Source organism: Lithobates pipiens, unplaced genomic scaffold (genome assembly GCF_037356315.1).
Source record: "Lithobates pipiens isolate NorthernLeopardFrog02 unplaced genomic scaffold, aLitPip1_a1.2 Scaffold_18, whole genome shotgun sequence".
Taxonomy (NCBI): domain Eukaryota; kingdom Metazoa; phylum Chordata; class Amphibia; order Anura; family Ranidae; genus Lithobates; species Lithobates pipiens.
Genome location: NW_027507758.1, coordinates 599,264,145 through 599,286,425, shown reverse-complemented (window position 1 = coordinate 599,286,425; position 22,281 = coordinate 599,264,145). Strand labels below are relative to the sequence as shown.

General features: G+C 42.3%; 1 protein-coding gene across 4 annotated transcripts in view; it reads left to right on the top strand.

The window, feature by feature from the left end:
• The window catches only part of PTK2B (protein tyrosine kinase 2 beta), a 236,739-nt gene that overhangs the window by 180,281 nt on the left and 34,177 nt on the right, over nucleotides 1–22,281 (top strand). For all 4 annotated transcript variants that reach the window (XM_077489230.1, XM_077489227.1, XM_077489229.1 and 1 more), the window contains 9 exons: nucleotides 2,544–2,641; nucleotides 4,193–4,277; nucleotides 4,827–4,927; nucleotides 5,900–6,015; nucleotides 7,377–7,477; nucleotides 10,423–10,512; nucleotides 10,914–11,118; nucleotides 16,235–16,343; nucleotides 18,449–18,523. In XM_077489230.1, the coding sequence (XP_077345356.1) occupies nucleotides 2,544–2,641; nucleotides 4,193–4,277; nucleotides 4,827–4,927; nucleotides 5,900–6,015; nucleotides 7,377–7,477; nucleotides 10,423–10,512; nucleotides 10,914–11,118; nucleotides 16,235–16,343; nucleotides 18,449–18,523 (980 nt within the window). The remainder of the gene's footprint in view (nucleotides 1–2,543; nucleotides 2,642–4,192; nucleotides 4,278–4,826; nucleotides 4,928–5,899; nucleotides 6,016–7,376; nucleotides 7,478–10,422; nucleotides 10,513–10,913; nucleotides 11,119–16,234; nucleotides 16,344–18,448; nucleotides 18,524–22,281) is intronic.

Genomic DNA, 22,281 nt, shown 5'->3' with positions numbered 1-22,281 from the left:
TGCTCTACATAAAGATGGCCTAGGCAATAAGAAGATTGCCAAGACCCTGAAACTGAGTTTAGCACGGTGGCCAAGACCATACAGCCATTTAACAGGACTACCAAAGAAGTTGAGTGCACCTGCTCAGCATCATATCCAGAGGTTGTCTTTGGGAAATACGTATGAGTGCTGCCAGCATTGCTGCAGAGGTTGAAAGGGTGGGAGGCCAGCCTGTCAGTGCTCAGACATTACGCCGCACACTGCATCAAATTGCTCTACATGGCTGTCATCCCAGAAGGAAGCGTCTTCTAAAGATGATGCACAAGAAAGCCTGCAAACAGTTTGCTGAGGACAAGCAGACTAAGGGCATGGATTACTGGAACCATGCCCTGTGGTCTGATGAGACCAAGATAAATGTATTTGGTTCAGATGGTGTCAAGCATGTGTGGTGGCAACCAGGTGAGGAGTACAAAGACAAGTGTGTCTTGTATACTGTGTGTGTGTTTGTGTATACTGTGTGGCCCCATAATCTCCTATTGCCCGGGGGCCCCATGAGTTGTTAGTCCACCCCTGCCTACAGTCAAGCATGGTGGTGGGAGTGTCATGGTCTGGGGCTGCATGAGTGCTGCCGGCACTGAGGAGCTACAGTTCATTGAGGGAACCATGAATGCCAACATTTACTGTAACATATTGAAGCAGAGCATGATCACCTCCCTTGAGAGACTGGGCCGCAGGGCAGTATTCCAACATGATAACAACCCCAAACACACCTCCAAGATGACCACTGCCTTGCTAAAGAAGCTGAGGGTAAAGGTGATGGACTGACCAAGCATGTCTCCAGACCTAAACCCTATTGATCATCTGTGGGGTATCCTCAAACAGAAGGTGGAGGAGCGCAAGGCCTCTAACATCCACCAGCGCCGTGATGTCATCATGGAGGAGTAGAAGAGGACTCCAGTGGCAACCTGTAAAGCTCTGGTGAACTCCATGCCCAAGAGGGTTAAGGCAGTGCTGGAAAATAATGGCAGCCACACAAAATATTCACACTTTGGGCCCAATTTGGACATTTTCACTTAGGGGTGTACTCACTTTTGTTGCCAGCGGTTTAGACATTAATGGCTGTGTGTTGAGTTATTTTGAGGGGACAGCACATTTACAATTTTATACAAGCTGTACACTCACTACTTTACATTGTAGCAAAGTGTCATTTCTTCAGTGTTGTCACATGAAAAGATAGAATAAAATATTTACAAAAATGTGAGGGGTGTACTCACTTTTGTGAGATACTGTAGCTGCAAAGGGTGGGCCAACCCAATATTGAACCCCTATGGACTAAGACTGGGATGCCATTGTGTGTGTACAGGCAGGTGTCCCAATACTTTTGGTAAAATAGTGTATCTGTGTGTGTGTGTGTGTATATATATATATATATATATATATATATAATGTGTAGATATATATATGTGTGTGTATGTGTGTGTATATATATATATATATATATATATATATATATATATATACATATATATATATACTTTTTTTTTCTTTTATGTATATATAATGTGTGTGTAGTAAACATATTTACAGTTCTAAAGATGCATCAGTTGCAAAGGATTTCTGTCTGCTTGTTTCTTGCAAAACTATAAATCTTCCAAAATCTGGCGCTTTTTTCATTTTTTTTAAGCTGTAAATGGTGGTGTTTTGCTGTCACCTGGTGGTTATTGGCAGTATTGTAATATAATATGTAGAAAAAATATATATATTTTTTTTTAGGTACGCTAAATCAGTTAGGGGTGTATTTATAAAATATCGACATAGCAATAAGCCCGGTGAAAGTGCATGCACATGTATTCTGTGCAAATCGGGAAATAGAAAACACATGCCCTGTGCAGGCCAAATGTTTTTTCATTGATTAAAAACACAAAATATTTCATTTGGTTACTAGATGGTGCTAACTTCTAGATTGTAAGCTCTAACGAGCAGGGCCCTCTGATCCCTCCTGTATTGATTTGTATTGTAAGTGTACTGTCTGCCCTCATATTGTAAAGCGCTGCGCAAACTGTTGGTGCTATATAAATCCTGTATAATAATAATAATAATAATATCAAAGGAATAATACTTAGAGCCATCTAGTGGTCAGATTAGGTATTTTCAGTTTTAAATGAATAAAAATCAATTGTTCAGCTCAGGATCTAGCCTAATAACATTGTTTTTTTTTTTTTTTGCTCCATTCGCACAGAACGAAAGTACATGCACTTTCACTAGGCTAATTTATTACTATTATTTTTTTTAATAAATAAATACACAATAATGGTTATTTGCCATAGCAGCCTATATTTTTTGGCAAAAACTTCCAAAATGTGCAGATAAAAAAAAAAAATAAAACATAAAAATAAAACAGTCACATGGCTGAATTATGGAAACGCACACAGTGAATTGAGAAGGATGTTCCCTAAATACACCAGCTTCATACTTGGATGGTTTTAGTGGTGTTGCCTTGTTGTACTCACCAATGGACGGTCAATGGATCAGATACAATGATGGTGTGTTGCTTGTTCATGCAGGGATTCGCTACACAATCAGTCGGGATGACGTGGTGCTGGGCAGGATCCTTGGCGAAGGTTTTTTTGGAGAAGTGTATGATGGTGTATATAAGAATCAGGCGAGTATTTCTTTATGGCAGCTCTTCTATACTTTCCTAGGAACATAGATTGGATGTAATAATTCCTGCACACCTATAGATTCCTATCATAAGAGTCCTAGGGGGATGGGCAGGATACAGAGTAATGGCGGTGTACTTTGCGTATAGCAGAACTATGGTTATATTAGCGCCAAGCTGTATTTAAGGGGTTAGTACACCAAAAACATATGGGGGGTTTTTAGCAGCCAAAAGATTATTCAAAGATTTTTAATTAAAATATTTTATTGTATCAAAAAGAAATTTGACAGTTACATAAGAGTTGTGAAAAATTGTGTTCTGGCATTCACATGAAAATGACAAAACCACCCATCAAGATGAACATTTATATGTAATTTTAGTAAGTTTGCATTTTATTGCCAAAGAATGATCTTCCACATAGAACGCCTACGCGTTTCGACCCTTCTAATTGTGGTCTTCTTCAAGGGGGCATTTTATTCTATGCGGAAAAAAAAGGAATTCTTTTTCATTTTGATAATCATTTGATTTACTTTCCCATGTATTTAATCGCACAAAATGGAAATAGAGAGGTTCCCTCATGGGTTTTTTTTTAGCAGCCAAAAGATTATTCAAAGATTTTTAATTAAAATATTTTATTGTATCAAAAAGCAATTTGAGTTGAGAGGTATAAGAACATAAGGACACTGTCTTACCCTGAAGGGTCCCGGTGTGCTTGACTAGGGCCAATTTAGATGGGAGCCAATTAACTTACCAGCATGTCTTTAGAGTGTGGGAGGAAACTAGAGTACCTGGAGGAAACCCACACAGGCACAGGGAGAACATGCAAACTCCAGGCAGATTGTGTTGTGGTCGGGATTTGAACCAGCGACCCTTTTGCTGCTAGGTGAAAGTGCTAACCACTAAACTAGTTTGCTGCCCAGTTAGACAGTTACATAAGAGTTGTAAAAAATTGTGCTCTGGCATTCACATGAAAATTACAAAACCACCGATCAAGATGAAAATCTATATGAAATTTTAGTAAAATTGCATTTTATTGACAAAGAATGAACTTCCACCTAGAACTTCTACGCATTTCGACCCTTATAATTGTGGTCTTCTTCAAGGGGCATTTTATTCTGTGCAGAAAAAAAAGAATTATTTTACATTTTGATAATCTTTTGATTTATTTTTCCATGTATTTAATCGCACCAAAAAAAAATGTATATTTACCAATCAAGACAATGGAAGAGAGAAAAACATGTCCTATAGCCAGAGATTTCTTTTAAAAGCAGCCCATTCCAGTAATCCCAAAGACATTGATGTATCGTCACCAGTCACCACACATCAATGACAACACATCAATGACGACACATCAATGACGACACATCAATGTCTTGAAGCTGCAGCAAGTCACATAGAGCCCACCTCATATCCTGGCATGGGGACATCCTTTTGTTAATTACTTTTATTTAAATATTTTATTATCATGCAGATGGGGGAGCGAAGGAACCAAGGATGACAAAATATAAGCAGATTCAACTTCAACTTTAATGAAATCTTCTTTTCTTATCGTAGAAGGGGGAGCGACTCGGTGTGGCGGTGAAGACTTGTAAAAAAGACTGTGCAGCGGACGTCAAGGAAAAGTTCATGAGCGAAGCCTGTAAGTACCCCAGTGATCACGCTATACAGTGTAACTTTGTAGCGAGTCATGAGGTGAGAGGCTGCTGCAGGTTTGGACTGATCTGTGTCAGGCATTTGTGAAAGCACTGCACAGGCACCATGAGTTACATGACCTTGTCACCTCTAAGTTGGCATCTCAGTATAGAAAGTATATGGTGATTCCCGAACAAAAATGGTGCCGTCCTTCTGGAACGGCACCACCATCATTCCATTTTATTGCACAAAACTTCATTTGTAAACGTATTTGATCTGGTGTCTATGGATTGCATGGGTTGTTACCGATATGTGGTGAAAATTTCATGTATATATATTTGCATTGTTATTAGTTTTTACTAATTTTAGGTGCAGCATTGGTATAATTTCAACAACTTGTTTTGTTAGTATTGTGGCGCCGACATCCAACACTTTCCCCCTCACCTTTAGAAATATATTTACGTAGAAAATGGTGACATTTTCGATACTTATTTTAACCGCTGTATACTGTATATACATTTACTTTGTATCATTGATTCTTATTTTCCATTGATAGATCTGATGAGAAATCTGGACCATCCACACATAGTAAAACTCATTGGCGTCATTGAACAGGACCCCATATGGATTGTAATGGAGCTGTACCCATTTGGAGAGGTAACGGTTAATTACATGGTGTTTGGCATCCATAGGAGATCAAAGTTAAAGGGCCACTCCACAAAAAAGTGAGATTGTACCTATAGGAGTTCAGTGGGCACCTGGTTTCTTATATGTTCCTCCAACTTTTGTGTTCCAGAGCATCCCGTTATATTCACCATAATATATACTAAAGAAAAAAAACAGCAGGGCTGGTGGGAGTCCCTCATAATGGGCACAGCAGGTGTACAGACCTGGGGTCCCAGCACAGGGCTGGTGGGAGTCCCTCATAATGGGCACAGCAGGTGTACAGACCTGGGGGCCCAGCACAGAGATGATGGGAACCCCTCATAATGGGTATAGCAGGTCTACTGACCTGGGAACTCAGATCAGGGATTGTGGGAACCCCGCATAATGGGTACAGCAGGTGTACAGTCATGGGAACTCGGCACAGGGAAGATAGGACTCTCATAATGGGCAGAACGGGGGGGTGTAGACCTGGGAACTCAACACAGGGATGGTGGGAACCCCTCATAATGGGTATAGCAGGTCTACTGACCTGGAAACTCAGATCAGGGATTGTGGGAACCCCGCATAATGGGTACAGCAGGTGTACAGTCATGGGAACTCGGCACAGGGAAGATAGGACTCTCATAATGGGCAGAACGGGGGGGTGTAGACCTGGGAACTCAACACAGGGATGGTGGGAACCCCTCATAATGGGTATAGCAGGTCTACTGACCTGGGAACTCAGATCAGGGATTGTGGGAACCCCGCATAATGGGTACAGCAGGTGTACAGTCATGGGAACTCGGCACAGGGAAGATAGGACTCTCATAATGGGCAGAACGGGGGGGTGTAGACCTGGGAACTCAACACAGGGATGGTGGGAACCCCTTTAAAATGGGCACAGCAGGTGTACAGACCTGGGAACTCAGCACATAGATGGTGGGAGCCCCTCATAATGGGCACTGTGATTTTCTTTTTCTGCAGCTCGGCCAGTACCTGGAGAAACACAAGAACACCCTCCAGGTCATCACCATGATCAACTACTCATTACAGATCTGTAAAGCTCTCGCCTACCTGGAAGGCATAAACTGTGTCCACAGGTAACACAAAAAAGTAAAACAAAATCTGCTATTTACCACATATGAGTGGACACGCCAGGGAAAGAGCCCATCTTACGGTATGAGCAATGCCTAAGGTGAAGCTTTCGAAAGTAGCCAAGTCTTATCATATCTTATTGGACCATCTTGCAGTGTATGAGAGGACATTCTAGGGAATACGGCCCATCATACAGTTTGGACAACACCTTAGGTAAGGGTTCTTACTAGCCTTTGACAGCAGCCAAGTCTTATCTTATGAAACCATCTTGTGGCATACAAGGGGACATTCTAGGGAATGCGGCCTATGTTATGGTATGGGCAACTCCTTAGGTAAGGGTTCTTCCTAGACTTTGACAGTAGCCAAGTCTTATCATATCTTATAGGACCATCTTGTAGTGTATGAGAGGACATTCTAGGGAATAGGGCCTATCATACAGTTTGGACGCCTTAGGTAAGGGTTCTTACTAGCCTTTGACAGCAGCCAAGTCTTATCTTATGAAACCATCTTGTGGCATACAAGAGGACTTTCTAGGGAATAGGGCCCATCTTACAGTTTGGACAACACCTTAGGTAAGGGTTCTTACTAGCCTTTGACAGCAGCCAAGTCTTATCTTATGAAACCATCTTGTGGCATACAAGGGGACATTCTAGGGAATGGGGCCCATGTTACGTTATGGGCAAACGCCTTAGGTAAGGGTTCTTCCTAGACTTTGACAGTAACAAAGTCTTATCATATCTTATAGGACCATCTTGTAGTGTATGAGAGGACATTCTAGGGAATAGGGCCCATCATACAGTTTGGACAACACCTTAGGTAAGGGTTCTTACTAGCCTTTGACAGCAGCCAAGTCTTATCTTATGAAACCATCTTGTGGCATACAAGAGGACATTCTAGGGAAAGGGGCCCATCTTACGGTAGGTAAGGGTTCTTCCTAGACTTTGACAGTAACCAAGTCTTATCATATCTTATGAAACCATCTTGTGGAGTACAAAACTACATTCTAGGGAATGGGGCCCATCTTACGGTATAGGCAACACCTTAGGTGAGGGTTCTTAGTAGCCTTTGACAGTCGCCAAGTCTTATATCTTATGAAATCAGCTTGCTGCATACAAGAGGACATTCCAGGGAATGGGGCCCATGTTACTGTTGGAACAATGTTTTAGGTAAGGGTTCTCACTAGCCTTTGACAGTAGCCAAGTCTTATAATATCTTATGAGACCATCATGCAGCATATGAGAGGACATTCCAGGGAATGGGGCCCATCTTACAGTTTGGGCAATGCCTTAGGTGAGGGTTCTCACAAGCCTGTGACAGTAGCCAAGTTCTAGGAGAGTTTGGTAAGCTTCTTGTCTTGTCTTCTCAGGGACATTGCTGTCAGGAATATCCTCGTTGCCTCACAAGAATGTGTCAAACTTGGAGACTTCGGCCTTTCGCGGTATATTGAAGATGAAGAGTATTACAAAGGTCAGGACTTCCACCAGATCATAATCTATATAAAGACAATTAACTAAGGCTTGAAAAACTCAAAAAAAATAGAGGACACCTATTGGTTCACTTCACTCCTTTATATGTCACATTGTATCCCCACTGAGGAGATTTGCCCTCTGTTTGTTCTGTCACCAAGAAAGAAAGTGATAGGGAATCCAAAAATTTACAGCTACACCTGGAACAGGAAACCAGGGGCAATCTTCCAATGGGGGCACCTGTACTGGTAACAAGTCATAGGTGGGATTTTCCCTAATTTCAGGAAGTGACTTACTACCTATTGTATCTTTGGGGACTAGACGTTAGGGTAACTCCTTCCGATAGACACAAAGACTGCAATAAAAATAAAATAATTAAAGACATTCAAACTATTTGTACACTAATTAAAGAAAACTTTAATGGAGTCACGCTTTAAATTCTGCTTTAAACACCCTGCTTGTCATGACTATAGTATAACAGATGTTGCCTGTTCTGCTAACCAGCCACCCACTCCATACCTTTCCCCTTCCCATTAAAGGAGACCACACCTTTTTGGAGTAAATTAGTGGCTGTAGCAGCCCCTTTATTAATCAAATCAATAAATTAACATATAAACCAAACATCTCAAGAAACATCTGTTAACTGGAAAACTGAACGTGTTGGTCTTCTGCAGGACATTACCCCTCCCCACCCCATTAACAGAACGATCAACCATACACTGCGGTCGTACTACACTGTAAACTAGGCCTCAAGCTGACATGCTAGCTCAAAGACAACCAACTATTGACCGCAGTGCACCCATTCACCAGATTCCATATAAACCATAGTTATATGGAATATCACCAACGAGCCCATATCTCCAATGGGTCCCGCATCACCTTCTCTGTGGGGGGGGGGGTATCTTCCTTCACCTGCACCGACCAACACCCGCCAACCGCTACGGCATCCAGCAAGCCAAACCGCTGTAAAGTAAAATAAGTTAGCACCTACGCACGGCACCCCAATTTTCTCAGGGAGGAAGGGTGGGAATCTTCTTCCTTCTCCGACTGACGCTGGGGCGGGATGACCGCTCCGTTACTTCATCCTGGCTCTGCCCCCTCCCCCCCCCCCAGTCCTATCACCTATCTCCACGTCACTTCCCTGTTATCTCCACTCATGCCAGCCCTGCTCCTATGTCTTGGGTCTTAGCTCCGGGCTGTTCTTGAGAGGACTGGGCTAGGGACAGTGAGGACAGTACTAATATGATATGTTGACCTGGTGGCCTTGACTGGAGATACCTCACCATTCAGACCTTAATCAGAATGGGACCTACAGTCAGTGACACATGGTGGGTGTTGTATACGTATGTATCTGCTCCCCATTCAGACCTGTAATAAAAACTGGCAGAGGGAGGGAGGTCTTCCAGTACTGACTACTCTGAGGCTCTGAGACTGCCATTTTCAACCTTTTCCAGGAACTTTTGAATTAACTTTCCGATCTTGGGGAACCTCTGCTAAAACTTACATCTACAACTCATGATACATTAGTGTGATGGTCAGTGAGAAGTATGCTCCTTACACTTGTGGCCATTGGGAATAATGCCCCCCTTACAGATGGCAACGATACATGTAGATAGATACGTGTAGCAATAAACCTTGTTCATTAGGAAAGCCATTACTTTTGACCATGCCCACCAATCACCGTGCCACTATGGTACTTTTGCTAGCCTACAGCAATCCGTCCTTACCCTATAAGGAACTCAACCACCTCTACTCACGGTGAAGGTTTTGAAGGCTTATTTAGAAGAGAAAAGTTCTAAAGTTAAAAGTAAATATTAGAAAGTGAATGTGGAGATCCTCAAACATGGCAGGTGACTTCATGATTAGGGATGAGCTCAAAATTTAGTCCAACACAAGTTTAAAATGTGTAAAACGTCACTTCCAGGTCCTCGTGTCACTTTCCCTAGGCAGTATGGCCAGGAAATAAGCGAATAGAGCAAGATCTGATCTGTCTTATAGACCCTTGATGTCTCATTAAAAAGAATTTGTCACAAAAAAAATAACACATAAGGGACTTTTTGTCCCATATGTGATGAAAAATAAAAGTTAGTAAAAAAATAAAATAAAAAGTGTAAATAATTAAAGTTACATCCAAGCACTCAACCTCCTCCCACATACATGCAGGTATAAATGTAAATGGACCCATTGGGGGGGGGGGAGGGTACCTATGCACAAAAATATTGATTGTGCTGCACATGTTACACATTACTACACGTGTCAGAGTGAGTGCAATAATTCTAGACCAATTATTAAGTTAAAGTGAAAGTCCAACCTATTCCTGAATAAGCTTAAATCTGCTCCCACACTCCTTCTAAACCCTATTCTATCTACCCCGTGAAAGGAAAATGTCTATACTTACCTATTCTGAGAGCGACCCAGTTCAGTCAAATGATCTCCCCAGCAGTTGGCTTCAGTGAAGACGAGGAGAGATTGCCGGCAATCAATGCAGAGCCTGGGCGGTGATGTCACCCATAGACCCATATGTGGTAGCTGTTCTCAGCTGTCCCTCCTCTACACTGAAGCCGCCGCTGACAGCTGGTCATGTGACCGGAGCACCCTCAGAATAGGTAAGTATACACATCTTCCTTTCACGGGGCAGATAGAATAGGGTTTAGAAGGGGAGTGGGAGCAGATTTAGGCTTAGTTAGGAATGAGCTGGACTTCCACTTGAACTCTAAAGTGATGACCTGTAGGGGCTTTTAAAGTGTTGCCAATATAAAATATAGTGTACTGAAGTTTGTCAAGTTTGGGGATCTATTTACTTGGAGCAACACCATCTTTTATATTTTATAGATAAAATAGGGAAATCTATTGTCTTCTTGTCTTTTTTTTTTAGTGGCGTTAAGAGTTAGATGTCTCTTGTTGTTCAGCTCTCATCCTCTCTCCTCTCTCTCTCTCTCTCTCCAGCTTCGGTAACTCGGCTCCCAATCAAGTGGATGGCTCCAGAATCCATCAACTTCCGCCGCTTCACCTCGGCCAGTGACGTCTGGATGTTTGGTGAGAAATCAGGGTCAGATGAAGTGGTCTGATCTCTAGCCGCTTCTTGGAAGCCCAGAGGAGAGAAAAGTCATGACTCTAAGTGAAGTAGGGTAGGTCATTAGTGGATTGGTGGAGTTAAGGGACCACTTGGAAGCAGGGGCCTTTAGGAAAAGAGTCCATGGTGTGGAACATAAGGTCGCTGCAGCCAATTTTATTCAAAAAAGTCAGAAACAAGTTGGTGCATTTGAGTTTTTTTCAGGTGGAACTCTAGTTATGTGAAAAGCTCACATCGTGCAGTGAAATCAGTGTAAGCCATTTCAGTCCAGTAGAGGAGTCAGTACAACTGTGCAATACGGAAGGGAAGGCCAGAGGTCTTTTATATACGGTGTGAACCCGTCTTCTATTTTTTTATGTTTCAGGGGTCTGTATGTGGGAGATTCTCTCGTTCGGCAAGCAACCGTTTTTCTGGCTGGAAAATAAAGACGTTATCAGCGTCATCGAAAAAGGAGACCGTCTCCCCAAACCTGAGGTCTGCCCGCCAACTTTCTACACGTTAATGACCCGCTGCTGGACTTATGACCCCTCGGAGAGGCCCAGATTTACAGAACTAGTCTGCAGTCTAAGGTAATCATCAATTCTCACTCCGCCATGAACAGAACCTTATGAAAACCAGAATATGAAATGAAGTAGCATGTAGGTGGGGTGCATCATGGTGCTGCAGCAATAACCTACGTAGTCCAAGTGGGATGAAAGAACTCGTACTAAAATAATGCAAAGACAGTTCACAATAAACCCGGTGGGAAGACTGCCCAACTAGGAACACTCACCATTCCAACAGCATGTAGAGCAAGTTTCAGACAAACTGACAGCCTGTTAGGAGGGGCAGAATGCCCAAGTGGGAAGATGTCCACAGAAGATGCAAGTCTTATACTTTTCCTCCTCATCAGGAACCTTTCCCTGACGCTAATTCTGTCCTTACCTGGCAGAGTACCTGTCCTTATTCTACCTACTCGTCAAGCCTGGGAGCCAGGGCCTTAAATGGGCTCTGCCTGACCCAAGATGGCTGCTAAGGTCACATAGGGTGGCAGCAAAAAATGTCATAGCTTCAACAGTGACAAAGGAAACCATGGAGGAACTATGTTCCTCTTGACTTCCTCTCTAACTGTGATACTGGAGGACACTATCCTACTGACACCAATAAACTGATGGGCTAGTCTCCCCTAGAGTCCGCTATCTTACTGACACCAATGAATTGTGGGTCTATTCAGCCCTGGGGGCCACTGTTCCATTGGCACCAATCATCTGGGGGGCATTCTACCCTGGGGCCCAGTATTCCAATGACACCAATGCTTTGAGTGGCTATTTTCTCATGGACACTAATGTCCCACTGATACCAATGGTTTGAGAGAAAGGGGACATTCTCCCCTGGGTCCCACTATTCCATTGACGCCAATTATTTTGGGGCCCTTTTCCCCTAGGGCCAACTTTTTACCAAATGATTTGGGGCTATTCTCCCTTGGGGACCACTGTTCCACTGATACCAATGATTAGAGGGTCCACTCTCCCATGGGGCCACTATTCCACTGACACTATTAATTTGGGGGACTTTCTGCCCTGTGGACACTATCCTACTGACACCAATGAATTATGGGGGCTATTTGCCCCTAGGGGTCCCTATTTCACAGAGATCAATGGTTTGGGAGAGGGGGCTTTCCTTTATTATTAATCATATACTATTTGATATATTTTTTAAAATCTATTATTATATCAGGCAAATACATTATTAAAGAGAGAAACAGTGATCACTAGGTTACAGTATATAGAAGGCATAGTAATCACATGTTTGGTAACCATGATGACTAGTTCCCAATCTCTAATGTGGACCAAAGCGGTCAGTGGCGGATGGGTTTGACAGTATTGGTTGCTAGTTGTTAAAGGGAGGATATTTATAAAGGTATCCTAAGCACAGGGCATCATGCAGAGTGATATGGAGAGAATCAGTCTGCTGCTTCTCTTACACTGTCCAATCACAGGCTGGGGGAAGAGTAAGACCTGTAAGTGTTACCAAACTCTAGCAGAGAAAACTGAGTCTCCTTGTCTGCTAGATAGGGCTGTGATATGTGTGAATCTCAAGGCTGGATGGACAGAAATTGAGTTTCGCTTTAATGGGCTTGCTGTGTGGCTCCATCACACATGGTTCCAGGCCGGGCCATCTGGTATGACGTTCATCCAAAAACTGAAAGCCTGAGAGTCACAAGGATTTATGATTTCTGGTAGACGTGTAGCTCGGAATAGCAGTGTAATATTGTTGGTTTATAAAGATAATTTTTCAAAGTGTATGGAATGTCGTCATTTGTATTTGTCTATTTATGGCACAAAGATTGGATGCTGCATTTTCTGCCCCTCGCCATCGCTGATTGTAAATAGGCCGCCATCAAATGACTGGAATAATGACTTTGCCAATGCGATGATCGATGGCTGCAACATCATGGAAAGAGAAGATGGAGATGGAGATGAGAGAGAAGATCAGCAATCTGTTTCCAAATATAAACCTTCACTATGTCATTAGACAATACATGGAGCATGCGTCTTTCATTAAAGAGAACCTGGCCTGGGAGGCTTACTGTATGTAGGCTGCCATTGGTGCTCTTACCATCTCAAATGATAGTTGCCTGTCCATTGGTTTTAAAACCTGTTTCAAATCTTTCTGACGGACACGAGTCCGGTCGAAAAATCAGTTGGTCTGTATGCTATGCTAGATGCGGATGAAAACCGACGCTAGGGCAGCTATTGGCTACTGGCTATGAACCACCTTATTCTAGTCATCACGTTCAAATCCGTCGGACTTTGGTGTGCTTGTGTGTGGCCAAGTCCGTTCATTCGGAAAGTCAGTCGGAACTCCGCTGAAAAGTCAGTCGGGAAGACCAGCGGACCTAGTCTACCAGAAAGTCTGGTCGTGTGTGAGTGCCATAAGTTGCTGATCTGTAATAAGCATGCAGAGATACAAGATGTGAGTTTTTTTATGCTTTAGGGCTGGGATCTCCAAACTATGGCCCTTGGCCACATCCGACCAACTACAAGATTTTATATGCCTATGCCCCCCCCTCCCCCCTGCAAGGGTCAGTGGCTTGTCCCTGCGCACAGATTGAGGTTTTAGATCAGCTGTTAGAGGCTGCTCATGGTCTCTGCTTTGACCTGATGTAAGGGGGAACTTTGGTGTGGACCATAATGTGAGAGGGTTCTAATGGTGTAAGAGGGACCATAATGTAAGAAGGGAATCTAAGAGGAACCCTAATATAAGGAGGTCTCTGATGGGAACCCTGATGTATAGGAGGGATATGATGTAAGGGGGACCCAGATGAAGGGGAGGGGACTATGGTGGGGACGCTAATGTAAGGAAACTTCTGGGGACCCTGAAGCAAGGGGGGACTCTGATAGGGACCCTGATGTAAGGGCGCTCTGATGGTTACCTTGATGTAAGGGGTCTGTAATGATTACTCTGATGTAAGTGGGACTCTGAGAGGATCCCTGATATAAGGAGGAATCTGATGGGGACCCTAATGTATTGGGGGAAGTTGATGTAAGCAGAACTCTGATGGGGACCTTGATAGAGGAATGACTCTGACATAAGGGGGGGCTTTAATAGGGACCCTGATGTAAGGGTGTATTCTGATAGGGACCTGATGTAAGGGGTGCTCTAAAGTAAGGAGGCCTCTAATGGGGACCTTAATGTAAAGTGGATTTTTTTTTTTTTTTTGGCCTGTGAATATTTGTAAAATATACAATGTGGATCTTGTCCTGAAAAGTTTGGAGACCTCTGCTTTAGGGCGCATCCAGCATATACTGTATGTAACATTTTACCAGTTTCATCACACCTTTGGAAACAGTAAGGTGAGTAGTAGGGGATGTATTTAGTTGGAGTTTTCCAGAGAGAACATATTGAAAGCCCCTGGTTGTAGAGGTCTAGATCTTTCACAAGTCCAGCTTGCCCACTGCCTTGCCCAAGCATGTGACTTCATTATGAAGACAAAGTTGGACCTTATCCAAATATTCACAATGGTGTTTATGAGTCGCTGATCTTGCATTCTTATTTAGATCAGGTACTAATTCTACCTTCACTTGCTGCATGTTTTTTTCCAGGCCAGTGACTCAAAAACCTGAATTTTTTTTTAATGAATACTTTTACATGGTACAGTAGAGGATGTCAATGCACAGTCTTGCCACAAAGAGTTAATTCACCTCTGAACAATCCTTGTCTTTCTTTAGTAAGATAAAAAAAACTACACACAAATAAGTTTGTGTCCCCACATCCCCCACTGCTGTGACTGACATCTGATTTCTTTAATCTCGTGAATGGAATGAAAGAGAGGGAGTGTATTATGATTTCAGCTTCTCATCCTTCCTCATTTCTTCTCCAGCTCTCCCAGGATTGGCTGCTCCACACCTCAGCATGATTGGAAATGCTGAAGTCATGTGGTGCCTTTTCTGAGTTAAGACTGGATGTTACTCAAAACTCAGGAATAGGGGAGTAGGAGAGTGGGTGGGGGGTCTTGTGACATCACGACCCACGAGCTCCAGCAAAGAGACCCACACACCGATTCCAGAGTTTTGCGGGGCTCTTACTGCTGAAGGGGGACACATTTTCAAGGTAGGGATACATGCAGGAGGCTTGCCATTAGTGCCATTAGTTTATACTGGGTGAGTGGTGGGTTTACATCCACATTAAGGTTTCTTGGCTGTCACTTTGCAACTCGAAGTTTCAGCTCCCTCCATAAATTCTCTATAGGATTAAGTTCTAGGCACTGGCTAGGCCACTCCATGACCTTACTGTCCTTCTTGTTGCCTTGGTGGTATGTTTTGGGTCCTTTTCATCCTGGAAGACCCATCCACGACCCATCTTCAGTGTTGCAACTTCTGTGCGATTTGTTGACATTCGGCGCACTAATTTCCTCTTACTATTTATTTGGTTGAACTTGAATAATTATGTGGTGCATTTCTTAAATTGGTGTTCCATGCAACAGATATCTGGGGCCACACCATTAGATTATCTGGCCCGTTGAGTTTAGATGTTTCCAATTAAGGGTACTGTTAATATTGCAACATCAGATTGGTGAAGGCGCTTTTCTGTTCTGGCATGACTGTGCCTCTTTGTACAAATACATGGTTTGGATAGTTTGGGTTGGAGGAATTAAAATGACCTTCAGAGAGAACTGACCTCGACCCTACTTGAACACCTTTGGGAAGAATTGGAATGCCAATTGTGATTCAGGTCTTCTTGTCCAACATCAGTGCCTGATCTGAACCCTACTGAACACCTTTGGGATGAATTGGAACGCCAATTGTAATTCAAGTCTTCTCGTCCATCATCAGTACCTGACCTTAAGAAATGCTCTTTTGGCTAAATGGACACAAATTCCCACAGACATTACGTACAATTGTGTGCTTCCAATCTTTGTGGCATTAGTTTGGTGAAGGCCCTTTTCTGTTTCAGTATGACTGTGCTCCTGTGTATAAAGTCAGCTCCATAAAGACATATGACTGTGCTTCTGTGTACAAAGTCAGCTCCATAAAGACGTGGTTTGACCATTTTGGTGTGGAGGAACCCAAGTGGCCTCCATGGAGTTCCAATTTCCAATGCTAAAGCTTATATAAGATTTTAGTGATTGTGTTAATGTAAGAAAAAAAATAGAACATGACCACCGGGTACAATCTAATATTCTCTATTACTATCCACCTACAGTGACATCTACCAGACAGAGAAAGAGATAGTGAGGGATAAAGAGAGGAATAACCGCCTACGGCCGCCGAAGATTATTGAGCCTGTTCCCATGCACGAACCACCGCCAAAGGTAAAATCGACAAATGGGTTCATAGAAACGACAGCTTAGTAGTAATCTCCAATCTATATTTTGAAGCCCAACTAGTGTCAAAACAGAAGGTATTCACATGTCTCAATCCATTACACATCTCAAAAATAAGAGGAGCCAACATCACTGCTTGGGTCCCAAGCCCTTCTCCATAGAAGCCATGGTTTCCATACACTGCACTGATGATGGCCAAAAAGCCTGAAACAGTTGTATGCGGTATAGAATAAATGGCTCTATAATATTGGGCTATATGTATTTGTACCATACAAAAGAGGTTCTGGAAATCCATTTGGCTGATGGAACCTAAAGCAATGATTTGCATTGCTCTGTCCACTGGCCTAAAATTAGGAATAATCCTCTTATTTTTCGATATATGTGATTGAACAAGAAATGTGAATAAGTTCAGTGTTATGAAGACTTTCCAATGCTACACACTGATCCAATTGGAGGCTTTTGATTCTTATAGGCCCTTCTCGTCATAACCTAAAGTATATGGTTTTTCTGTCATGTTGGGTCCCAAACCCTACTCCATAGAAGCCGTGGTTTTCATACACTGTACGGATGATGGGCAAAAAGCCTGAAACCGTTGTATATATTCTGCAATAAATGGTTTTATAACATTACGGTAGGCTATATGTGCCTGCATGGTTGTATTGTCCTGTTTTTAGTTTTCAATTAAGTGGAAGACAAAAACATTTCATTACCGTCTGTGGCCCCAGTTTGGGTAAATTCTCCTCTCTTTCTATGTGGTCATTGAGGAATGAAGAGAGGGGGAAACTTTCCAACAAGGACAGATATAAAAACCTGAAAGAGGTTCATACCCTTCACCATTCTATTGAAAAATATAAAAATTAATTTTGGCTAGAGGTCCACCTCATTTCTTTTTGGTTTTTGGTGCCAGTTGGCACCAATTGGGAAATTTCTCCCCTCATATTCAGCCTGAATTATCACATAGCAAAGGGGACATTTTCCAAGGACAGCAAAAAAAAAAATGACTGAAAGAGGTTTGTACCCTTCACCATTCTACCAAAACAGAAGCTTTTTTGGCTGGGGATCCTCCTTGAGTTTCTATCTGGGGAGATCTGTCCTCATTTAATTTTAGTTTTTTGGTGCCAGTTGGTAAGTTCCCCCCTCACTTTCTGCCTGATTGACCACATAGGAAGTGAAGGGGAAACTTCCCCCAAGGACAGAAATATAAACCTGAAAGCCATTTGTGCCCTTCACCATTCTTTCCAAAAACAGAATTTTTGGGGGCTTAGAGGTCCTCTTCATGTCTGGGGTAATTTGTCCTCCTTTCCTTTTTGGATTTGGTGCCAGTTGGGTAGTTTTCCCCTTACTTCTGGCCTGAATGACCACATAGCAAGCGAGGGGAAAACTTTCCAAAAAGGACAGCAATAGAAGCCCGAAGGAGGTTTGTACCCTTCATCATTATTTTTTAAAACATAAACTTTTTTGGCTGGAGGTCCTCCTTATGTCTCTATCTGGGGAAATTTGTTTTGATTCCCTTTTTTGGTTTTGGGTGCCAGTTGGGATTCTCCCCCCTCACTTCCTGCCTGACTGACCACATAGGAAGTAAGTGGGGAATTTCCTAATAAGGACAGCAATGAAAATCTGAAAGAGGTTCATACCCTTCACAATACTATCCAAAACAGAAACGTTTTTAGCTCTTTGTGTCTCCATCTGAGGAGATCTGTCCTTATTTCCTTATTGGTTTTTGGTGCCAGTTGGTAGGTTTCCTCTTCACTTCTTGCCTGAATGACCACATAGAATGTATCCTTCACCATTCTATCCAAAAATAGAAAAAGTTTTTAGATGGAGTGTCTCTCCGGAGAGATTTGTTCTCATTTCCCACAGTGTCAATGGGACGGGAAAGTCTTCCCCAGTTTGTCCAAAATTAAAAAAAAACTAAAATTTGGTTAGCTGGGGCTCCACCTTAAGGCACTGGCATGAAGCAGACATTTGTAGTCTACTGATGTAAAATATGACATTGAACTGTGTTTGAGAAGATTTGTAACATTAGAAATTACTTTGTAACTTTTTACAAAATGTGTATATACAGTTTATACCTGTATATTTTCTTTTTTTAGCCAAGTCGACCAAAGTACAAGGCAGCTGCACCTGGGAACTTGGGGAATTTACTGGCACCAAAACTGCAGTTTCAGGTTAGTATCGGCCACCATTAATTTATAAGAAGACCAAATCAATTTACTGGTGGTGCACTGGATGTCCGTTCTGCTGTCCCATGTATGTCTGGCCAAAATAAAATCTGTGAATTTCTGCAATATATGTACATTTCCCTATGTGTTGTTTTTTCAACCACTTAAGACTTGGGTGCTATTTTAAAATGGTGGTCCCTGTTAGGCACAAACCAAGTTTTCCAGGCCTGGTGGCACTGTCCTCTTGCACTCCTGCTACAGTATCTTTCAGGCAACTCCTGCTGGACCAGGGCCGTGGCCCACCTGTTGACCCGACGGGGCCCAGCCCCGATACTGGGATACTGCCTGTACTCCTTTTCTCGGAAGCCCTACCTCCTCTACAGCAATTTTCTTCTGTGCTTGAAAATAATCGGTCTGCAACACCACCAGCCATGCTCCATAGTGACTCATCACGGTGGGTCGCTATAAGGATGGACAGCAGCTGGTATTTAATTTCTTGCTGTTCAGCAGCACTGACGTCATTAGGATGGAGAAATATGTGGCCACAATGAGGGCATGAATGTGTCATTTGCTGATAAGAAGCCGCAAATGTAAAGACATTTCCGAGTTAAAAGGAAAACCTTATCGGAAAGTGTCCGGTGCCCTCACCGATCCTCCGAGGTGTAGAAGTGAATTTCTGATGAGTTCCACTTCAAAGACTCAAACTCCTGGCAGTCTCCCTAAATGTCATTTATTTTCAATTAGTGGTACGGTGCCCAACGCGTGCTGTCTCCATGGCGTGATGGTAATCGGGGGGGGGGGGGGGGGGGGGGAAATAAAATTCAACATTAAAGCTGAAAAAGTTAACAAATGCCGGAGGACCATGATCTGTGACCTGCATGTGGATGGTAGTAATCTAATGGCCAGGGACTCTGTCTTATCTTAGGGTACCCCTAGAAATTGGACAGCACCAAACTAATACTAAATGTATTTTTTTTATTTTTATTTAAATGACAGGCATAACTGGATTATTTGGTGTTCTTTTTATCTTAAAGGTTAGATTTTAGATGCAAATATTTTTAAGTCAAACGTTCTTTGTGTCTGTAATAAACCAGTCTTGCAAGAGACGGCCGTTGACAGAATTTAATTTTTTTAACATGTTTCAAACATAGCTCTAACGTAGCTCTAATCCCTAGCTAGGTCATAATATTATTAGTAAATTGTTAAAAAGATATTTTAATAATGATAGTCAACCTTATTAGCTTTTGTGGTGTCCAATTCATTATTAAAGCTTACCAGTGGCATTTGAACCCACATAGGTGTGCCTCCAAGTCCACCACCTTAACCACTTGGCCATCTTGGCTTTTGTATAGTGGTAGCATATACTTGGTGTTGAGTAAAAGAAACTCTAGGGCATTCTTTCTCAATCTTTTCAACACAGAGGAACCCTTGAAATAACTTTCCGATCTCAGGGAACCCCTACTAATAATTAATAGGTATAGGAGAATTGTATGGGATTTTTAAAGGTTCAGAATAAGGTACAGAGATCTCAAGGAGTAGTATAAAAGGTTTTATTAAAAGACAGAATAAAAAGTTGTTAAACAATTATGGCAAGTACGTTTCAACAGAATTTTAGGAATACAGCACTTTGAAATGGAATCCCCAACATGTTTCGCCCATGTTTCAGGCTTCTTCAGGGGATGCTGTCCAATAGTGGTACAATCCCTCTATTGAGAAAAAAATATACATATAGTAATCGCATCAAAAATCTATCTAACCACTTAAGGACTGCCTCACACCGATATACGTTGGCAGAATGGCACGGCTGGGCACAAGGACGTACAGGTACGTCGCCCTTTAAGTGCCCAGCCATGGGTAGTAAAAAAATAATTATTAATAAAAATGCCATAAAACTATCCCCTATTTTGTAGACGCTATAACTTTTGCGCAAAACAATCAATAAATGCTTATTGCGATTTTTTTTCTTTTCCCAAAAATATGTAGAGGAATACGTACCGGCCTAAACTGAGGAATCTATTTTTGTTTATAGCGCAAAAAATAAAAACCGCAGAGGTGATCAAATACCACCAAAAGAAATCTCTGTTTGTGGGAAAAAAAGGACGCCAATTTTGTTTGGGAGCCACGGCCGCGCAATTGTCAGTTAAAGTGACGTAGTGCCGAATCGCAAAAAGGGGCCTGGTCCTTTAGCTGCATATTGGTCCGGGGCTTAAGTGGATCATATAATATACATACACTTATTTATTCACTCCTTTTAGAAATTATTTTTCAATACAAAATGATTTTAACATACATGTGCACATTCAATTCGACGACACCATTGCTTACCCAAGTCTCTTGAAATATTGTATACTATGATCAAACCACTATATGGGTCAAGATGTCTGCCAGCGTCAAGGAAACCATGAACTATAGGTGACCATGGGGGGCATTCAGGGACCAGCTACAATAAAAAAATTATAATTAATTACTTTCAGTGTCAATAAAATTGGAATGAATCTCCAGAAGAAGAAAACAAGTATATAGAGAAGAGGTCAACTTCCAAAACTAAGTTTTGCAGTGAACTCAATACCCAATATAGACTGTCTGCGCAGTTCATATAAACATTCATATAGACAAGAACCTGGCGTCTTGCAGTAGCATATGTGTCCCTGTGGTTTCAGCAGCGTTTGATGGCTGGAACAAGCGGCCTTAAATACCCCCCATCCGGCCAATCAGGCCAGATGCAGATGAAAATGCCGTGCCGTGCATGTGCAATCTACGTCACATCCACCGCTTAACCCGTCGCCTCTGGGTCCCAACGCCCAACCCAAGAGAGGACAAAAGGGCTCCATCTGATGGTCGGAGGGGGATAGTCCCTCTCAGGGCAATAATGAGCTTTAGAACAATTGGAAAAAAAGGGGAAGACAACGAGAGGCACAAAGACAGCATGGTGAACCGGGCGTTGTCCAGAAACCTGGATCAAATGCCCTGGACGTCCATATGGTCACCCCAGGTGCTCAATGGCAACCCAAGCAGCAGGCAGATTTTCCCATCGCTAAACAAATAATGTTACAAATAAAAAAAAGGAAAAGGAAAGGAAAAGAGAATGGGTTGATTTTAAAGGGGCAGAATAATGTCGTCAAAAGGGAAAGAGCACATATATTTACAATAATCTTCAAAAAATTTTCAAGAAATTCATAACAAGGTAGAGTAACAGTTCATAAATAATTATTATAATTATTCCAGGTGGAATAAGGATGACCAAAAATCGGGTCAAGAAGAAAGATAAGGAGAGGCAGTAAGGGGACAGGGTGAGGAGAAGGGTTTGTGGGGGGACGAGGAAGGGAAGGGGGGAAGGGGGAAGGGGGGAGGAGAGAGGAAAATGCTGTATCCATAAAATTGTGTTAAAACGTACTTGCCATAGTTGTTTTTTAACATTTTTTTTTATTCTGTCTTTTAATAAAAGCTTTTATACTACTCCTAGAGATCACTGTACTTTATTCCGCACCTTAAAAATCCCATAAAATTCTCCTATACCTATTTAACCAAGGGATGTGGTGCTAATAATATGTGGTTTGCCCGTGGTTATAAAGTCCATTCTCTACTAAAAATTACTGTATCTACATCTCATGATACATTAGTGCGATGGTCAGTGGGAAGAATGCTCCTCACACTTGTGGCCATTGGGAAGAATTACCCCCTTACATATAGCTAAAAAGATCACTGGTGTCAATAGGCATTTATCTGAGAGGCAAAAATTGCTCATTGTTCAATGAACCCCTGAC